We start from the raw sequence: 23978 nt of genomic DNA on the forward strand, positions 1-23978 counted from the left end.
TCGGACCTGTGAGTCATTTTAAGTGGATCGTTTTGTTTTATTGCTCCTCCGATGTTTACCAACATAAACAAGAGAGGCATTCTGGGAAACGCTCTGCCGTGAATTTAACTACAGTTGTGTTAAACAGCGTTGATGCTAACGGATTAAATGCCAACGTTAATACTTGAAGACAGGGTCCTCCTATAAATGTGGAATGGGATCTGGATGAAGTGAAATGTTAGGTCTGAATTTGTAGGCCTGCTGGTGCTAAGCTGTTGCTTCACCTTGGTTTAGTTTTCCACGCCATGGGAAGAAACTGGAGTGCACTTCTTGCTGATGTCCACCACACTTCTTGAGTCTGTTCCGCATGCATGCGTCCTAGCTTCAACCAGTTTTCTGGGCGACATTTGCCGCATCATTCGCTCAAATAGTGTTGTAGTTGAAACCAAACTGAATAGAGCGGCTAGTTTGTTCCAATGGTGACAATGTTCTTCTTTTTAAATTTTTTTTTATTTTGAAGAAATGACATCGGCTTCTGAAACGAATGTGTCTATAGGACTGTTGGACTTACGTTTCTGTATTCAGTTTGATCTCAACATGGTCTCAGGCCCTTCAAATCTCGAATCGTTTCTGAAGGATCTGATGGACCCAAAGATGCCGTAGATCAAGGGCTACAAGCCGATCCGCCAATTCCGATTACTTTTTTTTTTAGCGCAACTTAAGAGTCAAGTCGGAAACCCACAACCACTTGGATGGGAGAAACTCAGGAACGTACCTTCAGGCTACTGAAGAATACTCCAGCTTTTGAAGTCCTTCGAGTCAGTTTCAAATACAGTTGGAAGAATCCTTGTGTTGCTGTTGAGGTAAGCATGCATTATTTTAGCCTCATATTTCGGAATTAGCTTGTAGCTTCAGGCTTATTACGGACACTAATGCCGGTCAAATGTGTTCCAATCCTAGGATCTTGGAAGGAAGGTGCGTTCCATTCGTACAGGGACGGAGTCTTGTCCGACCAAGGAAGTGGCGCTGAGCTTGATGGAGAGGGAGCAGGTGCCGGAGAAGGGGGGCCTGTCATGGGTTCCTTTGGGCTGGTGTACGGTTGCAAACAGAAGAGGGGGTCATGGGTGCAAGGCCCAAAAAAGCCTGCACACGTGGACGAGGGCGGTCTCAGCGGTGACCGCCGGCCTGAGTTCTGTCCTTCACATTATAACCCGCTGACGTCCGGACCTTCAACATGGGTCGAGGGGTAAGTCCAGATGAGTCAATATATTTACAGGCTAAGATGCTCCTGATGTTGTCCCCGGCTCTATTCGCTGCCGTCGCCAGCTCCAGAATTTTTGTGATAATCTTGTCATTTTGTTTATGGTCCCTCCCTCGCGCCCGGTCCATTTAGCTTTTATTGTCGGGCAGACTGATAATCTGGCTCCCGCCTGCTATTCCAGACACATTTCCGATCCTCACGGCTCGTGCTTCCCTCCGCTTTCCTTATGACTTTCTTTCAATCTTGTTTGCTAAGACACACACACACACACACACACACACACACACACACACACACACACGTGTGGTGCTGAGGGGCGACTGACAGCAGCAGATGATTTCAAACACACTTGTCGCTCACGTGTGTTCAGCTTGGCGGCTGCAGCTGGAGATTAAAATGAACCGGCGAACACAGACTCCATTGAGCCTGTGACACAGTTATGAATGTAAATGCGCCGACACAATGTCGCCGCGTCACGTGACCGTCAGCCCGAGGATGGGTTCGGCACCAAAGCTTTCACAGCTTCTCTGTCTTCACAGTGGGGAAGTGAAAATGGAGGGAAGAGGAGGAAGAAGGACAAAGATTTGGATGAGCTGAAGAAAGAAGTGGCTCTGGTGAGGAAACACTGAATATTGATGGTCATATACTTCTGAAGAGAGGAGCCTTTAGAGTCTGCACCGGAGCAGGAGCGCACCTCACACCAGGGACACGTGCACACTTATTATTATTTACTATTTTTAATTCAAATGTTTGAATCATTTCAACAGGATTTTAATTCTGTACATATTCTGTAAAAATAACATACATTAGATACATATTTTTACATTGAGTAGAAAGTTATTTTTTTAAATTATATTGTCTCCTTTTTATGCATCTGAATTCTATTTTCTATAATCGATTAATTCTCTTTTTTAAATTTCAATTATTATTTTTTAGTTTATTTTTTTTAATGATTCAAAACCTCATTTTCATGGACCTTTTTAATAGGGAAAATACATATATTGTGCATGCATCTCTATTTATTCTACTTAAATGAAAATGTTTGTTGCCTTTTTTTAATTGATCAAATCATCAAAGAAAAAAAAAGTGATTCAAAAAATGTATTTTTTGAATCACTGAATAATAATTTTCTTTAGAGGAATGGTCTTTTTCTGTTCTGTTAGATGAATAAGGTTCATTTTATATTTGTATTATTATTTATGTTATGAAAGCATTTTTTCAGAATGAAAAATAATTTACTATTTCAGTTTTATTTCAGTTGACTTTTTCCAGAAAAGTTATACATTTTTTTTTTTTTTTCATTTTTTAAGAACTAAATATATGAACCTAAAAATATATAACTTTTTTTTTTTTTTTGGACAAAATACTCATAATTGTAATAATTCAATATTTATGACCAGAAATTCCTCCATTTTTTTGTGGCGCTCAGTGAAGCGTCTTCAGTGATGAAGATGATGATGACGATGCTGGGCCGATGAGGAAGCAGCCCGTCCCAGCCGTAGCTGCCTGGGAACACAGAAAACCCAACATGTGGTCATAAATAAAGCTAAAGTGGTTAAACTGCAGTGAGACTGAGCTGCCATGTTGTTAATTGAGGACAGCAGCGGTGATGCCTGCGCCAGAGTGAGGCGGCGACACCTGGCTGACAGCTGCTGCGCTCCACGTCTCTCTTCCCGACGCTGCTGCCTGCCATTCCCCGGCAGGAGGTCTGGTGTCGGCCGGGTTCTCCACTTCACATGTGACTCTACAGTTGTGAAGAAGATGCAATAGAGTGTAGCTCCACTCAAACTAGTTCATGGTGCCGTGTACTGATTCATGATTCCTTCCTGCAGGACGACCACAAGATTTCTGTGGAGGACCTGGGCAAGCGCTACGGCCTGGACACCTCACAGGTGCCCCCCCCCTCTCACACACACACACACACACCTCCGTGATGCTTCACAGATCTGATCTCTCCTGCACAGACACATCAAACTCTCTCACTCACATAAACGCTGGCTCACACGCAGAGCCTCTTTTAAGTGGGCAGAATGCAGCTGGAATCTCAGACGTGGATTTCTCCTGCTGTGAAAATGTCACTCGTATTTGCAGAGTGACACGTCTGCTTCGAGACAACTGCAACATGTTCCTCTCAAACACGGGCCAGTGGTGCCTCAGTTAAGTTGCTGTTCGGTGTCGGATCTTTGAAAGGCCACGTCTACAGAAATATTTCTGAAGAAAGAATTGAAATGTCAACATGAGTGACGTGGAAACCTTGACTTGAAAAGTGGGATGGAATATATATATATATATATATATATATATATATACTTCTGTTATATTTAGTACTGTATATTGCAATGTCACTTTTGATTTAGTTTATATTATATTGTTATTATTATTATTATATTCTAAATTATTATTTCAGATTCCTTTCAGGTTTTAAGAACTGCATCCAGTATTATTGATTGATGTATTATTATTGTATATTTTGAATAGATGGTAGGTTTTTCAATTATTCAAATTATTGACTGCAATAATAGTAAAGAAAAGAAACTGACTTTTGTTCTAAATTACATTTTTATTTTTGGAAACATAAACATTACTTTATCATTTGAATTTGAATAATAATAGTGATAATAATAAGTTCTGTTGTTCTGTTTTGTTTAGCTCACTTATGATGACATAAAACTTAGAATTCAGATTAAAATCTTTTTTTTTTTTTATGAGGTTACAATTTTTATATTTGCCTAATAATTGTTTCAATATTTACTCTTTTTATATGTAATATTGTTCGTCAAAAAGTTTCTGAAAAGATGTTTTCTCTCATTTTTATTTTTAAGTAAATATTCTCATTGTTTTACTGATTTAAATATAAAAATAAACAGATTTTCATTGCAGTAGTTACAATTGGTTTCCATCAGTAGGTAAAGTGTACTCATCACATGACTCTTATTTATATTCCTTTTTTTCTTCTTTTTTTTAACAATAATTTTCTCCTAATTTTTTCCCAGCATTTTCGCCCGCCGTATTCTGGTCTGAAAGTGTTCAGTGACATGTTCTCAAGCGTGCCTCCTCCACAGGGTCTGACAACAGCTCGAGCTGCTGAGATTCTGGCCCGCGATGGCCCCAACTCCCTCACCCCTCCCCCCACCACCCCCGAGTGGATCAAGTTCTGTCGTCAGCTTTTCGGAGGATTCTCCATCCTGCTGTGGATCGGCGCCATCTTGTGTTTCCTGGCGTACAGCATCCAGGTGGCCACCGAGGACGAGCCGGTCAACGACAATGTGAGACATCGCGGCTTTGTTGAGCGACATTAGCGTTAGCATGTTGGTGTACGACCAATACTCGCCACTCACTTCCTGCCCACCTGTGGCTTTCACCTCACCTTGCTGAGGAGGAGTTGAGGCGGAGGTGGGTTGTTCTTATTAGATGGGACTTTTTACTGTTCATTTTTATTTCACTTAGATGCCTCTATCCCCTTATTTTTGTATGAAATATATTTTTTTCTAAATAATTAATATATTTATGAATTCCTTTTCCAGCAGTAGAATATTTTTGCTTTTTAAGTAATATATTTTTTGCCCTTTTAACTAATTTTTTTTCTTTATTTTAGTTATGGAATTTTTGTTTTTATTCCAACTGAATAAACTTTAAAAGTTATATTTGTATAAAAAATATGTTTTCAGACACTGTTAAAATTTGACACAATCTTATCATCATGAAAAATCAAACAAACAAACACTGCACACAGAGAACGGCGACCTCTCCTCTGTGAGGCTGCTTTCCGAGAACCGTGCCAAAACAAGCGGGTCACGCAGTAGTAACCCCAGTCCAGCGGGAACTGATGGAACCCGCAGTTGACTGGGTGCTGACTCTGGCGTCCCCGCCGGCATCGGCACCGACCCCCCACCGACACACTGTTCTCTGTGGCTCCGAGTCATTACGCAACCACCGGCGACGTAAAGCCTTACGTAACGCTCATGAACATGTGACAATTTAATCTCCGACAATTTAATCTGGGCCGCCGGGGCCTTGCGGCTGGATGCTGCGCGACTTCAAAGCGCCGGCGGCGCCTCATCTGCATAATGTTCCCCAGATTAGAGAGACTCCACAAACCCGGAATTAAGACGTCGACGGTCGCTAGCTGAGATAACCGTCTCCAGCTGAGCGCCGCGACCCGGATGACATCATGGAGGTGTGGAGTGTTGGCGGTTATCCACTCAGCCTCTGGTGTGTCACCTGGCGGGACAGATGTGAGCCGCAGCTGCAGGAGCTCCCAGAGTCCTCGGGGAACTGAGGAGCTGACTATGAACTCCGATTGGTGGTTCACATCTGGCTATTCCCTGTGTCCGCAGCTGTACCTGGGCGTGGTGCTCGCCGCCGTGGTCATCATCACCGGGTGCTTCTCCTACTTCCAGGAGGCCAAAAGCTCCAGAATCATGGACTCCTTCAAGAAGATGGTGCCGCAGGTGAGCGACCGGGTCACCTGACCCCATGGTTTGGAAACGTCACCTTCCTGTCTGTTGATATCCGGAAGTTAAACTCAGCACAAACCACAACTGCAGACACAACAAATCACTTCATGTGAACCAAAGTCTATCTCCAAACCAACAATTCATAATTTAATCTGACAAATATTCATAAAAAAACATCAGCATGACCCAAACACAACAAACAAATCACACAACACCCGATCAGCTACACAAGAGGACACGCATCGTATCACATATATTACCAAATACCAGTAAAAAAATAAAGACTTGACTTGTAAGCAAATGCTTAAAGAAACTCTTCACTCAATAGCAGAACAATAAACACAACTCTGATCACCAAACACAAGAAACCACATCTAAATACAAAGCAAAATGGTTCCCTGAAAATGCATACATATATTGAGACACAACATTTAATGGTAAAATTAAGTGAACATGACACAAAACACTAATGCTATGTGCTAAAACAACACAAAACAAATGTGTAAACTCGACAATAAATTGAATTGAACGACTAAATATGAAGCATATGGAACCATGTGACCGTGTTTCTGCTGACAACATCTTTGACTCTGGCGTCTCCCAGCAAGCCATCGTGATCCGCGAGGGAGAGAAGCTCCAGATCGAGGCTGAGATGGTGGTGCTGGGAGATTTGGTGGAGATCAAGGGAGGAGATCGCATCCCGGCCGACCTCCGAGTCATCTCCTCCAGCGGCTGCAAGGTCGGCGCTCTGAACTCTGCTGCTGCACTTCAGCTTGGAGCCCTGCCACACTAGCTATGCTGCTACTTTTGTTTTTTAAGTATTAAATTCACAACAGCTTTTTAGTTTGTCACCTCAGTTTCAACAGTGTAGCACTGCTCAGGCATTTGTTCTGTTGCACTGAGAAGTAAGTGTGAAAGATTGTGTTTCATGAGCTGTGTGTGTGTGTGTTCAGCAATAGTTTTGTGTTTACTAGTAGTCATTTATTGTTGTGTTGACCATAGATATATATATATATATATTTGCTCAGTGTTGGGTTTGCGTGATGAAATGTTTTTGTGGATGAGAAAGATAAACTCGACTCTGCTCTCCAGGTGGACAACTCGTCTCTGACCGGAGAGTCGGAGCCTCAGACGCGCTCGCCAGAGTTCACGCACGACAATCCGCTGGAGACCCGCAACATCTGCTTCTTCTCCACCAACTGTGTCGAGGGTCAGTAGGTCACATCTGGTTTCTCTCGTCGAGTGTCGTGTGTCGCCAACCATCTGGAGACGAGGGAGTTTGGGAGACTTTGGTGCTTCTGTCTGTCTGTGTCTGTCAGTGGCTGTTGGTGCAGTGAGTGAAGATGCGCTGAAATGAGTTGTTTCATTCTAAATGTTCATCTGTCCAGCGATTGGTTAATGTGTTTCCTGGTGCAGTAAGTCAGTGTTCTGTACTTGTTGTGTTTACAACCTTCGAACGTCCATGTGGAAGATTGTGCACTCATTGTTTCATCTTTTGTGATTTGTTGTATTGTTGGCTGTTGTGTTTACTGATCAGTTGCTTGCAAACATGATGAATTGTTTTGTTTCCCCATTTGTTGTCGTGTAATTTTTTTAAAGGCAAAGCTTAGCTGTTGATCACTTCAGTGTCTTGTTAACAGTTTAGTGTTGAATTTGTTCTGACATGAAGCAGTTTGTTCTCCTGTTGATCACTTTGCAGTTGTGTTTTGCCATCAGTTGTATTGTTTTGGTGTTTGTGGTGTTGTGTTTTCAGTGCTGTCTATTGTTTTTGTGATCATGTTTTCAGTCATATGTTGTGTTTATTTCTTGCTGTGCTGCTCAACCATTTTGCTGAGTCGTGTTGTGTTGTGTTGTGTTGTGTTGTGTTGTGTTGTGTTGTGTGTGCTTATTTTTGATTTGTTCGTAGCTAAATTTGTTGTCGTGCTGCTTCTGTACTACACATATATCTGAGGCTCAGATCGCTCCCAATCAGCCAAAACATTATGACCGCCCATTCCATCTCGTATTTCTGTCCTGAGGTGTGAATGCTGTTGTTCTAAGCAAAGCCTCTGCTGCACATGGAGGAAGCTGAAAACATTGGCTCTAACAATCTGGCCTCCTGCCGCAGGCACCGCTCGAGGCATCGTGATTGCCACGGGGGACCGGACCGTGATGGGTCGCATCGCCACTCTGGCGTCGGAGCTGGAGGTTCGCCGGACGCCCATCAACATCGAGATCGAGCACTTCATTCACCTGATCACGGGCGTGGCCGTGTTCCTGGGGGTCTCCTTCTTCATCCTGTCGCTCATCCTGGGCTACACCTGGCTGGAGGCCGTCATCTTCCTCATCGGCATCATCGTGGCCAACGTGCCCGAGGGCCTGCTGGCGACCGTCACCGTGAGTCCCATCCCACACCTGGTCCACACACACACACTTGCACACCATTCGTTTACTTCAAATTTCACCCTAAAACATGATGGTTTCACTCCATCTTTCTTGTAAAATGTTCCTGTGGTCACCAGCTTTGTAGTGAACAGAAGCCTCTTTGGGCCTCTTTGCTGCAGCTGCTGCCCCCGTGACCTAACCTGGCAGGTCAGGGAAAGGTCTCGCGCGGCACCAGCTGCCTCCTCATCGCTGCATGTATTTACAACTGGATGCAGATTTCTGAAGCCGATGTTTTACAAGGCTGTATTTTCGGACTCCCCGACAGCCTCTTGAAGTGTCCTTGGTCTGCTCTCTGTTCAGCCGAACAGCCAGAGACGCGGTGGCGGCGGTCGACCAGCCGTTAAACAGGAATAAATATTCAAGTCCGCTGAAGCATTTAGCTTCATTCCACAGCCTCATTTGATTAACTGCTAATATGAGGAATATTGAGCATCTCCTTCCACGCCTGGCTCGTCCCGCCAACACTTCCAGACGGCGGCGGGCGTTCGTCACTGTCATTAGTTACACACGTGCTCGCCGTCACACTCCCTTCCCCTGGAGTCAATTTCAGCCGCTTTATTAAAGATCCAAAAACTTCTGCCCCCTCGGGACAATAAACAAAAGTGCGAGTCAAATGCCACTAGCCGACATTTCGGCAGCCGGAGAGAGAGAGAGAAAGAGAGTGAACTTTCTGAGAGGAGTTCTGATGCTGCTGCGGTCCGCGGGAGCCTGGACCAGAAAATCGGTCGTGTTGTTGAGAGATAAAATCTGGAACCGTTCATTTGAAATCTTAGATCTGTATAGACGTGTGTGTGTGCTGAGTACCCACAGTGAAGAGGCATCAGCCTGCAGCAGCTCCTTATTCCGTCTGGGACACACTTGATATCCATGTTCTCCTGGGGGTTTCACACCTTTGAGGGTCAAAATTGGCAGTTAATGGTTTGAAGTCTGAGTTTCGTACTGCTGAGACGCATCGCTGTCCCACTAGTGGCCATAAAGGGTAGTGCGACCTGGGTTCTTCCCATCTTTGTGTTTCATTCTGTGTGTGGTTATAGTGTAAGTGTCTGAAGCTGTGTTTTCGGGTGACTGGAGATGTACGTTTGTGTGTTTGTTTATATGCATTTATGGGTGTGTGTTTTGCTTTGTGTAGTCTCCGGTGTTCCGACCTGAGTGTGACCTTGTTTTGCGCATATGTTTTGGTGCGATCATTCATGTGTGAGTGTGTGTGTGTGTGTGTGTGTATATGCCTGCATGTGTGTGCCATTTGTCCTGCGGCAGACGTGTGTATTTGTTTCTACATCTGTGCGTCCCCGTGAATGTGTGTTTCGTTGGGGCCATGTGTGTGTTTGTCGGGTTTCTCACATGAATTAATGTGGGTTCAGGTCGTCGTATCTTGCCTCATGAATGTGCACATTCATCGTATTCTGGTGTCCCAGTGCACCTGCTCTACACACACACACACACACACACACACACACACACACACACACACAATCACGTTTGAGCCACGCATGCTTTCACCTGCATAAACACTTGAATGCACCGTTGCATTCCACTAACAATCCTTCATTCTGGGCCCCCCCCACACCCGTGCCCTCCCTCCTCTCGTCCCCCCTCATGTCCACCCAGGTGTGTCTGACTCTCACTGCCAAGCGAATGGCCAAGAAGAACTGCCTGGTGAAGAACCTGGAGGCCGTGGAGACTCTGGGCTCCACCTCCACCATCTGCTCGGACAAGACGGGCACGCTGACCCAGAACAGGATGACGGTGGCCCACATGTGGTTCGACAACCAGATCCACGAGGCGGACACCTCCGAGGACCAGACCGGTGAGAGAGAGGCGTCAGACCTCCTGCTGAAATTCATCTGCTCCGTTTTCACGCTGCAGAGTCCTGACACTCGGATTAATTGAGCAGCGGTGTTGGGGGGCGGCGCGGCCCCTCGGCAGCAAACATGTCGATCCAGAGCTCCGCGGCTGCAGCAGAACCAATCGCTTTCCCTGCCACCATAAAACTGCCTCCAATCCAGACCGTCTTTTCCAGTCGACTCGGACTGAAATTGCTGCAGTTAGTTTTTATATTCCAATTCCAAATTTTATATTTCAGGCGTGAGTTTTGACTGAGGTCTGTTTTGGACTTATGGTTCTGTAACAAATGCATAATATTTCATTCATAATATCATTATTTATAATCTTAAAAAAAATAATTTTGGAAATATAATTTCCATACTGGAAATGAAATAATGACTTAAATCCTGAAAGTCAATGAGTCTGTGAGGAAAACAAAGGTAATGATAGCAGCGTTCTCAAGATGCCTCACTTCCTGCCCACTTGACTCCCACGTCCACAGTTAAGGCTCAAGCACTGTAGAGCTGAGTGGTTACGGTAAGTCAGGAGAGGCAGGTGGAATCACACCTAGATATTTGTTTGAAGAATCTCTGAGAGCTTCAGGTTGAAGTGCGAGATAAAGAATCAGACTCAAGAGAGTCACACAGAGAGAAAAACCCTCTGTCTTTCCTTCCTTCCTTCCCAGGTTCTGGCTTTGACAAGAGTTCTCTTACCTGGTCTGCCTTGTCCCGAGTGGCCGGACTCTGCAACCGAGCCGACTTCAGAGCCGGACAGGATCACCTGCCCATCCTCATGGTGAGGAAACATTTCAGTTAAACCTCAGTTGACTGGGGCAAATGACATTCCTCTTTCAGCAGCAGCTATTCCAAAATAAAACAGCGCAGTTCCATTTTATATTGAGGTCAAACCTGGGTAAAACTCTGAGCGACTCATGTCTGCTTTACAGCCAAGGAAAAGTCCGATAACAGGGATTCACTTCAGAATTCTGGGAGTCCAAGAATGGAATCACCACGTTTTTTTGTATTACAGAGTCATAAAAAAAATCCCCTCCTTATTTCACGTTCAGTAAAAGTCCAGCTTAAATGTGGGTCTTTGAGATTGATTTGTTCATTCTGGTGATTCAAAGATCCGGCTCAGCAGAAGTTTCACCCCTCCATCACTAGTGTACGCTTTATTAGACAGCTGGTCATAATGTTATTGCTCATGGGCTACATCGAAGTAAACAATCTCCTCCACTCAGGGAGACTCTCCATCACCAGGAATGAAAATGAGATCCGTCACCTCTCACATAACTCACTTCCTCTCGAACAAGAACACTCACTCCGCGGAGGATTTGGAGGCGCCGTAGGAAGAAACTCCCCCTCCTGGCTTTGCGCACACAAACACCACTGGATGCACGAGTGGGTCAATAATATCCACCATCACCTCCGAACTGTGGGTCGCTGACCCGTGAGAAATTGTGGCGCGGCTTACGAACCTCCGGGCTTCTCTCCAAGTTTCCCCGACTCCATCACAGCTCAAGAAAAGTGGTCCTGATCCGTTTATTCATTCATGAAAAGGCACAAACAAGGACAAATCTGGCGGCTCGTGTGTGTCCTTGTTTCCGCGGCGCTTCATGAATGAATAAACAGGAACAAAGAGGGATCTCTTGTCGTGGCTGCCGTCCTATCTGGTGTCAGGAAAGTCGTCGGCGGATTATAATAAATTGGCTCTCAGGGAACGATGCTACAGTTTTACAGTGAAGAGCGATAATGCTGCGTTTTTGGAGGAGGAGAGATCATTGAAGCACATCATGGGCGCTAAAGAACCGCAGCACAATCATCGCAAATCATCCTCCCTCTGACGCCACACCGCAGCTGAAACATTTTCCCTGGATGGTTCACGACGACGAATAATTTGTTTTTTAACCATCGAATAGAAGTTAGGGCCCCCTTAAATCTGTGACTGTGGTTCTCAATGTTCCCTCCGGTTAGACAGGAGACCTTCCCTGAATGGAGGATTTCAAGTGAGATCTTGTTCACGAGTTATTATTCAAAATGGGGAACCTGTCCTCCTTACTTGGGCCGACTGGTGAGGGCAGGTCACCAGATACTCCGGCAGAATATTTACCAGTATAACATTTTCCTCTGCTGTGAGATGAACTCCTTTGTGTGCCTGCCTCTCTCCTACAGAGGGAGACGGCGGGAGACGCGTCGGAGTCCGCGCTGCTCAAGTGCATTGAGTTGTGTTGCGGGAGCGTTCGAGAGATGAGGAGCCGCAACCGCAAAGTGGCTGAGATTCCCTTCAACTCCACCAACAAGTACCAGGTAGGATCAAGGGTGAGGTCTCATCTCTGCTGTGAGAGAGTGGCGGGGCACTTTCCCCTTGCTACTAGTGAGCCCAACGTTGGGCGCCAATTGAGTTAACAAACCTCTCCATTTCATCATCCACTTGAAACCCAAGTGCCCGAGTATACAGTACTGCCGGAGGGCATTGCAGCAATTAAATCTCCTCTCTGGGTTGTGTTGGAACACCTGTAGTCCGCTCAGGTCGCCGTCTGGGGATTTGAACTTGCAGCATGAATCTGTTTGACTTAAAATAGAAACATCTGTGTCGGTGGTTCAAGCAATTCTGCTCAGGTTCTCGCCGATTAGATCCGCTGTGAGTCAGACCCAGATGTTGTGTGTGTGGAGGATGTAAATTGAGCTGAACACCGGAGGAAAATACTGGAGCGAGAATTAATTCTCTGTGAATGAAAGTCAATCCATACGGCGCCTAGTGTGCACTTGAGTTGATTCGTCTTTGGTTCTGCCAAAACTCATTCCTGCTGCATCTCATGAAAAATAAACCTGAATTGTTGAATTGGTTGTTTTTCCTCCCTGATAGCTGTCCGTCCACGAAGCAGAAGAGAATCCGTCTGGACACATCCTGGTCATGAAGGGGGCGCCGGAGAGAATCCTGGACAGGTCGGTTTGCTCAAGTGGGACGTGTCTTCATGCTGAGCTTTTTGGTTGCACATCAGGCTGTTTGTCAGTCCTTCTGTGGTTGGTCAACACTCTTGTTTAAGGCGCGCTGATGGATGCTTGCGTGTCTTTAGGCGTCTCAAAGATATGGGGGCGCTATCATGCTCCTCCAGTCTGGTATCAAGGGCCCCCAATGTGGGTGTTGGTGGGTCCTACCTTGGCTAAACACTGTGGTTTCTGTAGCCAAGGACTTGAGGTGTCAGGTACATCGGGTGCTTGATCCCCAGATGTCCGGCTTAACTGCGTCGACCCGTCTTTTCCTTCAGTCTCGGCAGCTCCCAAAATGAAAAGAACAGCTAATTAAACGGCGCCTCCACCTAATTGTGTTGTTCAGTCCTGCTCTGATTAGACCAATAAAAGAATTTGCTTCCATTTGCGGCTAACAACCTCTTTTTATGTAGCGGAATTACGGTGCAGCTGGGACTCTAATGAGTTTCCCGCGCCGTGATTCGTACGCTGCACCAGTAAACACACTCACTCTCTGCTCAGAGGCGCCGCGGGTCTGTAGGACGGACCGCGATCCTATTTACCTATCGGAGTTTTGGAATCGCTGGAGTCTAATTGGCTGATGTGATCCTCCGGTGTAACCTTTAAATAGGCCTTTTAGAGGAGATCAGTTCCCTTAATCCCTCTTACCGACCCAAAGCGTAAATATCAGCGCTGAATAAATTATCCTCAAAGATGTTCTCAGTGTTATCCTGACTGAAACTTCATGGAGGGATTGAGTCCTTAATTATCTCCCAGATATGCAGATAAAATCATTAGCTAGACTCCGTGTGGTGACTCCTTTTTGGTAGAGTCCACGCAGAAGAACATGGGGTGACCGTCCTCCTGACTCGAGTGACACGCTGCGGTGCTAATGAGCGTTTTCATGTCTGCTTTATACTCACGACAGATCCGGGTTACACAAATCCGCAACCTTCATAGGTCAATGTTCCGTTTCTCAAAAGCTTTCCGCTAATATTCTATATTTCAAGAAGGATATTTTACTCCTCTTTTTCCTGGACGAGACTAACAAACCGCTCCGATCCAGGTGGTCCTGGTTTGGAACTTGGACTCAGGCTCTTCAAGGTGAAAGACCTCTCCCAGATATGTGGGATTCAGGAGTCCCAGGTGTCAGACCTGCGTTCTTTTCTGCCAAGCCAAGACACTGTGTGTCAGTCAGACCCAGGTTAACCTTCACGTGAAGGAGTCTCACCGATGTCTTGGACTCCTGTGAGTCAGACTCAGATCCTGAGTTGCAACTGGTGTGACACCTAATTCCAATGCAACCTTGGTATTCAGTGCTGTTGCGAAGTTGACCCTGTTAAGATTGTGCAACTGGTGTCACTGTGGGACTCACTGTGTGTGTGGGACTCGGTACTTACATGTGTTGTACTGTAGCGGTCTTATAAATCTTGTCAGTAAAATCAAGCCAATGGTGAGTCACTCTTGACTTGGACCCACTTCCGGGGCTGCTCCTTGAGTTCCTGGGATTCACTCAGATTTGTGGGACTCCTTCATAATATGAGTTGGAAGAGACTTTCTTCCAGATTCAAATGACAGAAAGACTTGCTGAGTAGTTGAGACTCATTGGCTCATCCCGATGTGTAGGACTTGGTGACCAATTCCTTTATAACTTTAACGCGTCAGACATGATGAGTCCAACTCTTATCTGGTGGGAGGGGGGGGCACACTCCCACCGAGGTGAGTCCCTCCGACAGTCAGCTTCAGTGACTCTTGGCTTGGACGCTGACAGAAAAGTAGTGAATGCGCACATGTTGAAAGCAGCAGCCGAAAGAATCACTTTAAAAATAGACTCCCAATTATCTTCCCGGTTCCGCCTGCAAGTCGTTTTCACTCAGCGTGACTTAATTATATCAAAGGCAGAGCAATTAAAGGCTGCGAGTTTTATCTCATGTTGAAAAGAATCTGTCGTCTTATTTCGGAGGCTCATCATGATACCCCCGGTATCTGTTGCATGTGTAATATTCTTCTGCTCTATATTTGGCGGGAAAGTTACTGGCAGGAGAGAAGCGGCGCTGCGATGTTTCTCAGCTTGAACCATGGTCTCCGTCTCACAGATGCAGCACCATCATGATCCACGGCCAGGAGCAAGCGCTGGACGACAGCTGGAAAGAAGCTTTTCAAAACGCCTATGTGGAGCTGGGGGGACTCGGGGAGAGGGTGCTGGGTGAGCCTGCGCCACAGGAGCTGCTGAATTCTGTTCACTTCCTGTTTATATAAAGACACACCGTATAAAGCATTAGAATGAAGGGAGTGTTTTTGTTGGCCTGTGGCGCTGCCACTTGACAACTTATGAAGCTGAGCGTGAGGATCTATTTCTAGTCTCGGCTGACGACGGTAGCGACTTGACAGGTCGGCGAGGAGTGAAGGTTCTAATTCGCAGCGCCGCGGTCTTAAGCACTGCTTTTAACTCGCTCTTATTGAGCCCTTGAATTACTGTGAAGTTAATTTCAGTGTGTTTTGTAACAGCTATGTCAAAGGTTTCGATTATTTCTTTCTAGCCCAAATTTATTCTTAACATTCAATAACAAGTGTCAGTGGTCATAAAAATGTCAGTCTAGTCTCTTTCTTTCTTCCCTTCTCCCGCCAATGTGACTTCCTTTTTTCGATCTTAAGTATGACTGGTTTGTCGTCGTCCCTCCTCGCAGGCTTCTGCCACCTGAGCCTGTCGTCCTCTCACTTCCCTCGTGGCTTCACCTTTGACTGCGACGACCCCAACTTCCCCACCGAGCAGCTGTGCTTCCTGGGCCTCATCTCCATGATCGACCCTCCGCGCGCCGCCGTGCCGGACGCCGTCGGGAAATGCCGCTCCGCCGGCATCAAGGTATCAGTAGCTTCATGTTGAATTGCGATGACCCACCAGGGGGCGCCCAAGTGGTCCAGACTCATCATTTAAGTTGTTGTGGTCAGGTGATCATGGTGACCGGGGATCATCCAATCACAGCCAAGGCCATCGCCAAAGGAGTGGGCATCATCTCCGAGGGCAACGAGACCGTGGAGGACATCGCAGAGAGACTCAACATCCCGCTCAGCCAAGTCAACCCCAGGTCAGACCCGGTGACTCTCCCCACTGTCACTCAGGAAATAAGTCTTACCAAGCTGGCTTTCCTCTCACAGGGATGCCAAGGCTTGTGTGGTGCACGGGTCTGACCTGAAGCACATGAGCTCAGAGTACCTGGACGACCTGCTGAGGAACCACACTGAGATAGTGTTCGCGCGCACGTCTCCACAGCAGAAGCTCATCATCGTGGAGGGCTGCCAGCGACAGGTCACCTCGTCTCCAGTGTCGGTCTCATGTCACTCAACAAACTTGTGAAATTCTTTCAGAAATTCTCCAGTGACTCAGTCGAGCCAGTGAATAATTTCACGCCATTGAGTTTAATTCATCGCACAAATGCTTTTGCTTTCCATAATTGCTCTTTCAAGAATTATCAACTATTATTGTGTCAAATTTAAATACAAATAGTAGATCTAATTTTTTTAATGAAGTTACACTGCATAAAAAACGTTAAAAGTAATGCAATATAATAATAATATTGTGTAGGATTTAAATTAAAAAAATATTTCTAGTTAACTGAAAATAAAGATACATTTGCAGGTCTTTAAAATCATTTTGTTAATTATTATGTAATGATTATATTGTTTTAAAACAATAAGTACATAATCGAATGTGCTGTAAAAATAAATATGGTGATAAATAAAAAAATGAATAATGTAATTGAGTGAGAAAAACTCACTTTAATGTAAACAAAATTATGCAAAAATAATTAAAGCACGCTGCGTACACTTCTGCATTATTGTTTCCTGAAGCTACGCCAGACAAACCATGAATAAATCTGCTGGTTCTAGCTTCAGTTGACAGAGCCGTCGCAGCTCCTGTGTTCTTGTTTGTAATGTCAAGACTGAAAAAAGAAGAACTGAGATCGTCCCTCTCCGTGTGATCAGACGATTTCAGCTTTTATTTATTCTTTTAATCTCCAGCTGAAACTCGAATCCCTGCACTTGTCTTCCTCCTACTGACGCTTCGCTCTGGCTCTGCAGGGCGCCATTGTGGCGGTGACAGGCGACGGAGTCAACGACTCTCCTGCGCTGAAGAAAGCCGACATCGGCGTTGCCATGGGGATCGCCGGCTCCGACGTGTCCAAGCAGGCGGCCGACATGATCCTGCTGGACGACAACTTCGCCTCCATCGTCACCGGCGTGGAGGAAGGTGAGCGGCAGGAAGTGGGCGGGCGTGGCCTAAACTCAAGCGTCCATCAGTGTAGCTTGTCTGCTGACGTCACGTTCAGACGATGACATCACTTCCTGTTCACGACAGTTTTAATACTGTTTGTCGGTTCTATTACATGGAGAGACATTTGTTGCTGTGTTCATGATGCCGGAGTAAAACAAACAGCTCAGCTGAGACTCTAGCCTGCCCCCTAGCTGCGGGTGGTACCATTTCGTAGCGACACATGGAATCGCTGAATTCAGCAAGTCCCTTTGACTGAAGCAGAGTCAAGCTTTCAAAGCTAGCTCAGTCTTTTGACCGGGTTTCCAATCACTCTGTTTTCCTCCCGCAGGTCGGCTGATCTTCGACAACTTGAAGAAGTCCATCGCGTACACGCTGACCAGCAACATCCCCGAGATCTCGCCCTTCCTGCTCTTCATCATAGCCAGCGTTCCTCTTCCTCTGGGCACCGTCACTATCCTCTGCATCGACCTGGGCACCGACATGGTGAGCACCTTAGCTACGTTAGCATGAGCAAACCCCAGCTAGGTGCACGATGATGTCATCACACTGCAGCTCGATCCTCAAATCCTGTGATTGATGGAGCGGTTCATCGTCTCCTCCAGAATTAACCGGCTCATTCTGGTGATTCCACACTTCTATTTTAAGCGTTGAGGCGCTTCAGGCGGCTCAGAGACGTTAACAGGTTTTCATTGTCACATGTGAAGAGCCTGAAGGTGAAAAGGAGCCGGCGTCAAGTTCTATTTCTTCTTCTGCCTCTCTGGATCCAAGAGAGACTCGCCGCGGCACATTTGCATTTACACCTCCAACGTTTCCACGTGCCGTCGCCGCTTCCCCTGGCAGACATGTTGGCAGGCGGGTCGACCCCGAGGGCGGTAATTCATCATCAGAGAGGAAGCTCCGCGCTCGTTCACTTGTTTTCATTACGCTTTCATTTCTTCTCCTGATGTTTCACCTTCAGAGCGGAGCAAGAGAGAAGAGACGCCGTAATGGACTTTTGAAAATAAGACGAGTTCTTTACTGCTTCAGTCTGGCGAAGAAACAGTCCCAGATTTTTCTGGTTAAAATGAAGTCATTTTCACTTCAATGGTTTTCATTCATCATAAAAAATACCAAAATAAATGCTAATATATACTTTTAAATTATTTACATTTTGCTTTAATATTTTTTGTATGTTTACAATGTCATGCTTTATTCTTCTTTATTTGATTTATTTATTCAAGTTTGACTTTTTCTTCCAAAGAAAAATGGCAAAAAAAAAAATCCCAAATAATAATCATAATAATTCTTGAGCCTTACATATTTTTATATGAGTTTTGTCTAGATGTTTGTTTTTAACTGTTTTAAAGTACAAGAACTTGGGTCTCATTTCCAAACATATGAACTTGTCAGCCGGGGTGTTTTCATCCTGCCGGGTCAGATGCAGGTCAGAGCAGAGTGGCGGGAAACAAAGTGGATTTGTGGACCACCAAGCGTGTCCCCCTCCTCCCGCCCTCCTCCATCCCTCTAAGTCGGGAGATTTCCGTCCTCACTCTCTTCGCGCTGGTCGGTGAGCTCCCGATATGAAAGGCCTTTATTACATTGACCCCCTGACCTCCGTCTTTATGAGGGTCTTCAAAACAGCCCTCAGTCTGAGCCTGGAGATCTGCGGACCTTCAGCGTGGCTCTGATCTGTTGCCTGCCGTCGGTGAGATAACGCTCCGACCCTCCGCAGGTGCCGGCCATCTCTCTGGCGTACGAGACGGCGGAGAGCGACATCATGAAGCGACAGCCCAGGAACCCCAAGACGGACAAGCTGGTGAACGAGCGGCTCATCAGCATGGCCTACGGGCAGATCGGTGAGTGCTTCCCTCCACGCTCTGGTGATGGTGTCACCGACGTCACCCAACATGAATCTGACTCAACAAGTATTCAGTAAGATTTGTAAACACCTAACACCACAGCAAATGACAAAACTCCAGCATTCATAGATTCACAATTCACAACAGTGAATTGCTGAACAAAACAACAAACTTATGAATGCAGTAGAGACACAAAACACTCCTGATCATAAATACAAAACCTGCTGCAATAGATGATGATATTCCCTCCTAGGTTGATCGTAAAAAAGCGTTGTGTAGTTAGAATCCGCTGTGAACCTGGAGGTAAATCTGCATTTCATGCCTCCGTGACGCGTTCGTGGTCCTCGTCTTTGCCTGGATCCGAGTCCTCAAGCTTCAAAATAGGTCAAATACGGCGGCTGACAAGCAATTTGAGGAGTTGACCCACGGGCCACCTGGATCATAAATCAGGAGCGTGACAGGACGGAGCACGGCGTTTCCAGCAGGACGCATCAAACCAGGTTTACAAGACTCTCTCAGACGTTACAGCCGCGCTCCACACGCTGAGCTCAGATGAGAGGTGACGGTTTAAATCTGCAGAAAGATGTTGCAGCAGAGCCGAGGAGCTCTGGACTCCTAGTTGTCTAACCAGCTTTGCTGAATGAAGTGGAACTAGGTCATGTTCAGAGAAGTGAGATGACCTTCAGTTGCTCTGTTGAGCTTCAGAAGTCCAGTCGCTCTCCAATGTCAGAAGAAAGAAAAAGAAAGTTGTTGTGTCCATCCATCATTCATTCATTCATTCATTCATCCATCCATCAGTCATCCATCCATGCATGCATGCATCCATCCATGCATCAGTCATCCATCCATGCATGCATGCATCCATCCATCCATCCATCCATCCATTTGTCATCTCTCCATCAAAGACCATCCTTCATTCTTCCTTCTCCATCCCTTCCCTCAGAAGCCAGGCTCCTCTGTCTCTTCCATTTCCCCCTGATCCATCCTTTCCTGGCCCATCAATCATCCATCCTTCCCTCCCTCCATCTTTTCTCCTTCCTTTCTGTTCTCCACTTCACCATTCCACTAGTTGAGATTTCTATCCGTCCTTCAAACCATTACCCCCATGCTGTCAATCATCTGTTCCCATGCATCCGCCTCGTTTCCCTCCCTCTGTCGTCCACCTGTTCAGAGAGAGGTCGCCCGTCTAATGACAAGTGTGGTGCTGTCCCCTCCTCCAGGTATGATCCAAGCTCTCGGTGGCTTCTTCACCTACTTCGTCATCCTGGCTGAAAACGGGTTCCGACCGTCCGACCTGGTCGGCCTTCGCATCAGCTGGGACGACCGTGACTTCAACGAGCTGGAGGACAGTTACGGGCAGCAGTGGGTGAGTCTGCAGCACAGTCCAGGACAAGATCCAGCCCCTGGTGGTCCTCAAACGTCCCTTTTTTCACACCCCTCCTGACAGACCTACGAGCAGAGGAAGATCATCGAGTTCACCTGTCACACCTCCTTCTTCGTGAGCATCGTGGTGGTCCAGTGGGCCGATCTGATCATCTGCAAGACCAGACGGAACTCTCTGTTCCAGCAGGGCATGAAGTGAGCGCTGAACACTCAGCAGAGGTCCGGACTTCCGTCTTCTCAACACTTCCTGTTTCCTGTCTCCACCAGGAACCGCATCCTGATCTTCGGCTTGTTCGTCGAAACCGCTCTGGCCGCCTTCCTCTCCTACTGCCCAGGAATGGACGTGGCTCTGCGCATGTACCCCCTGAAGTACGCTCCGCATTTGCATATCTGCACTGAACCGAAAAATAACCTCTTTAAGCCGTAATAGGCCGCTATTAGCTTGTCGCTCAGCAATGAATGCCTGATCTCTTTGGCCGTCCTGAACGGCGCCGCAGTGAGCTGTTCTGTGACTCATCGTCGTCCTGTCCTCCCCCTGACTCCCCCCTTCTGTCCTTCCACTCATCAGGGTCCTGTGGTGGTTCTGCGCCTTCCCCTACAGTCTGCTCATCTTCGTTTATGATGAGATCCGTAAATTAATTCTGAGGAGGAACCCAGGAGGTAAGCGCCTATTAAGAGAGATTAATCCGTTTCCGCCTCATTGTCGGGATGGTGAGGAGGAGACGCTCTCAAGAGCCGCACGTCTTTGTTTTCATTTTTCTGTGAAGAAGATCCAGGTTCGCCATGTTTGTCTTATGTAGCGCGTGGCGGAGGTCACGTCCTTCTAAAGGGAATAAAGACAGGTCTGACAAAGCGCGGTGACGCAGATGGGAACGTCGGGTGTCGAGATTCCTGAAGCTAAGGGATGTGGAGGGAGAGAAAGTGAAAGTGAACCTTGTAGAAGGCTAGCCTCCCTCTTCTCGCTCTAAACAAAGCTGGTGTTTGTGAGTGAAGCTGCGGCGCAGATTAAACCACATCCAAGACAGAAGCACTGAGTAGCAAAGGTGGAGCCTTGTGGGACACCTCGGAATATTTTTGTGTAAATAACAGAGAACTTCATTTCTCTGCGCTGCCAAGGAAGAGTCTGATGTAAACAGCTGAATCTGGGAATAAAGGATGAAAGCAGACTTGAGCGGGTTTGACCCGGGATCACGTCAAAGCAACAGCAAGTGCTCGACGCCGCCGCGGTAATGATGATGATGATGGTGATGATGATGACACCAAAGGCAAGATCACACATGTAAACAAGATTTCAACATGGCTGTCGGCCGTCACACTGAGATCGGTTTCATTTCCTCTCACTGCGATGATGCAAATCCCATCATCTGCGTCGCGGCGCCGCCATCGCTGGCGAGATTTCAGTGTCGTGGAGGCCATTGTTGTCTCCCACAGAGAGACAGACCAAGTCTGGCTGAGCCACGCCGACAGACGTGAGGTGAGAGAGAGACAGGACCTGCAGAGGAAGGTTGAGTCAGTAGGTGAAGCTGTCTCCTCCGGATCACGCTCAGCCAAGGTCATGACACAGAAAACATGTTTGCCATCCATCCTCCATTCCTGCCTTATTTTTTTCCTTCCACCATTCCTCCTTTCTTCCTTCCTTTGTTCTTTCATTTCTTCTTCCCTCCCTTCTTCCTTCCTCCCCTCCTTTGTCGACCCATAATTCTTTCCTTCCTTCTTCCCACCCTCCTTCCCTCTACCCTTAGTTCTTTCTTTCATCCCTCCCCTCCCTTAGTTCCTTTCTTCCTTCCTACTACCTTCCTCACATGTATGTACATTTTAATCCAAAAAAATTTCCGTCATTCTGTCATCATCACTACCCTGCACTGTACCTGGTAAACTTCCACTTATCCTTCCTTCTATCATCCATCCATTTTTTGTCAGTCCATCAACATCAATCCTTCCATCCAGCCGTCATCTGACCGGTCCATTCATTCCTCTGCCCTTCTCTTCTCTCCATCAAGACATATTGGGGAACAAGTTCCAACCTTGGTTTTCTGAGACAACAGCGAGGTTCGAGCTGAGACTCGGTTACGTCATGTGACTTTGTTTAGATCTGCGAACCCACGGCTGCAGTCACAAACGCAGACCAGCCTTCCAAACCTCTTTCATGGGCGAGAGATTGGATGTTGAAGCCAGCTGTTGCATCATGGGTGAATAGAATCCCACGCCGACGTCGCCGTATTTATCCCGCCAATGATCGCTTGTTAAATCTGCTCCAGGAAACAGATTATACTCGTCTGGCAGCCGCGGCCACGAATGGCGAGAAAGGAAATTACAGCGCACTGATGAAGAGTCGTGAGATACGACCCGAAGATCAGGCGTGTGATACCGACCACAACAATGGCTCGCATGACGGCGGCGAAGTGACGAGGAGACAAAACAATTTATCGTGACAGTTAATCATTTAGGTTAATGCGCGCGACTCGGGCCGGCGAGCTGCGTTACACAATCCTAGACAAAAGCCAGCAGATGAATGCAGATGAAGAATCTTGACTCTCTGATCTCTCCTTCAGGTTGGGTGGAACAGGAGACGTATTACTGAGGCTCCCGTGTTGGTGCGTCCCTTCTCTCGGAGGCCACTCTGCCCAGTGGTTTGTGTGATGCTGTAGCTTCACCTGCTGAATCTGCAAACGCTGTTGAATAAAAATGTGAAATCTGGAGTCAGCCGTTCATCCTGTCTTCCCCACCTCTCTCTTCTGTTGATTCATATCTCCATCCATCCATCCATCCATCCATCCCCTGGTTATAGCTGCATTATTGTGAATTTATTCATCTTAAACTATCCACTTTCATCTGTTCCCTCTTTTAGATCTGTCTTCTGTCCCGCATGTCCTCTGGGAATCCATGCATCATTCCTCCATTAGATTGTCCTTCAGTCAGTCCTTCCTTCATCCATCTGTTCTCATCCACCCATGTACCTATTTTTCATGCATCCCATTATTTTCTCTTTTTGTTTTTCTTTATTTCTGTCTTTCATCCATCAATAAGCATTTGGTTCCATTGTCCACTCTCCTATCTTTCCTTTCTCTCTTTCACCCTTTTGTCTGTCCATCATTTTTCCTCCTTCATCCTTCCATCATCTTCTCCATTCTTTCCTCTCAAGCCTCTTTCTATCCATCCCGTTCTCTTTCTGCCCATTCACTCCTTCCTCTGTTTTTCACCTCCATTTTTTTGTTTTAATATTTTTTTTTCTTTACCACCATACCTTCACTCGACATCATTCATCATTTTTTCCTGCCTCGAGTTCGTCCCTGAAGAAATTTTCAAATGTATATGTCATTGAAGAGAAACCCCCGAAAAGAGGAGGAATTATAGACAAAGTATGATACTAATAAACATTTAGTTTCTCACTCAATCATTTCAGAATTGCATACGTTGAGCATGTGAACATGTCCACATCAGGAATGTTCCAAGTTAAAAGGTTTTTTTATTTTATTTTATTTATTTTTGTTTACTTTTTACTCATTATTTAATTGTCGACCAGGTCATTCATCGGACTGAGATGTGGCCTGAAAAATAATACAGAAATAC

The 23978-nt window shown here is 46.3% G+C and overlaps 1 protein-coding gene across 1 annotated transcript; it reads left to right on the top strand.

Moving 5' to 3' along the window:
- The first annotated feature begins 31 nt into the window (after positions 1-31).
- On the top strand, positions 32-23765 carry atp1a2a (ATPase Na+/K+ transporting subunit alpha 2a). Its single transcript, XM_053884266.1, has 25 exons — positions 32-842; positions 940-1225; positions 1780-1854; positions 3073-3132; positions 4303-4506; positions 5578-5691; positions 6302-6436; positions 6790-6907; positions 7805-8073; positions 9730-9928; positions 10631-10740; positions 12117-12251; positions 12811-12890; positions 15011-15120; positions 15602-15777; positions 15864-16000; positions 16071-16221; positions 16995-17163; positions 17516-17670; positions 18899-19022; positions 20246-20391; positions 20473-20603; positions 20676-20777; positions 20977-21068; positions 22961-23765. Exons 2-25 carry the CDS (start codon positions 1214-1216, stop codon positions 22987-22989), a joined length of 3033 nt encoding a protein of 1010 aa, XP_053740241.1. The 5' UTR covers positions 32-842; positions 940-1213; the 3' UTR covers positions 22990-23765.
- The last annotated feature ends 213 nt before the right edge of the window (positions 23766-23978 follow it).

The sequence above is a fragment of the Synchiropus splendidus genome, chromosome 13 (assembly GCF_027744825.2).
Source record: "Synchiropus splendidus isolate RoL2022-P1 chromosome 13, RoL_Sspl_1.0, whole genome shotgun sequence".
NCBI classification, from domain to species: Eukaryota; Metazoa; Chordata; class Actinopteri; order Syngnathiformes; family Callionymidae; genus Synchiropus; species Synchiropus splendidus.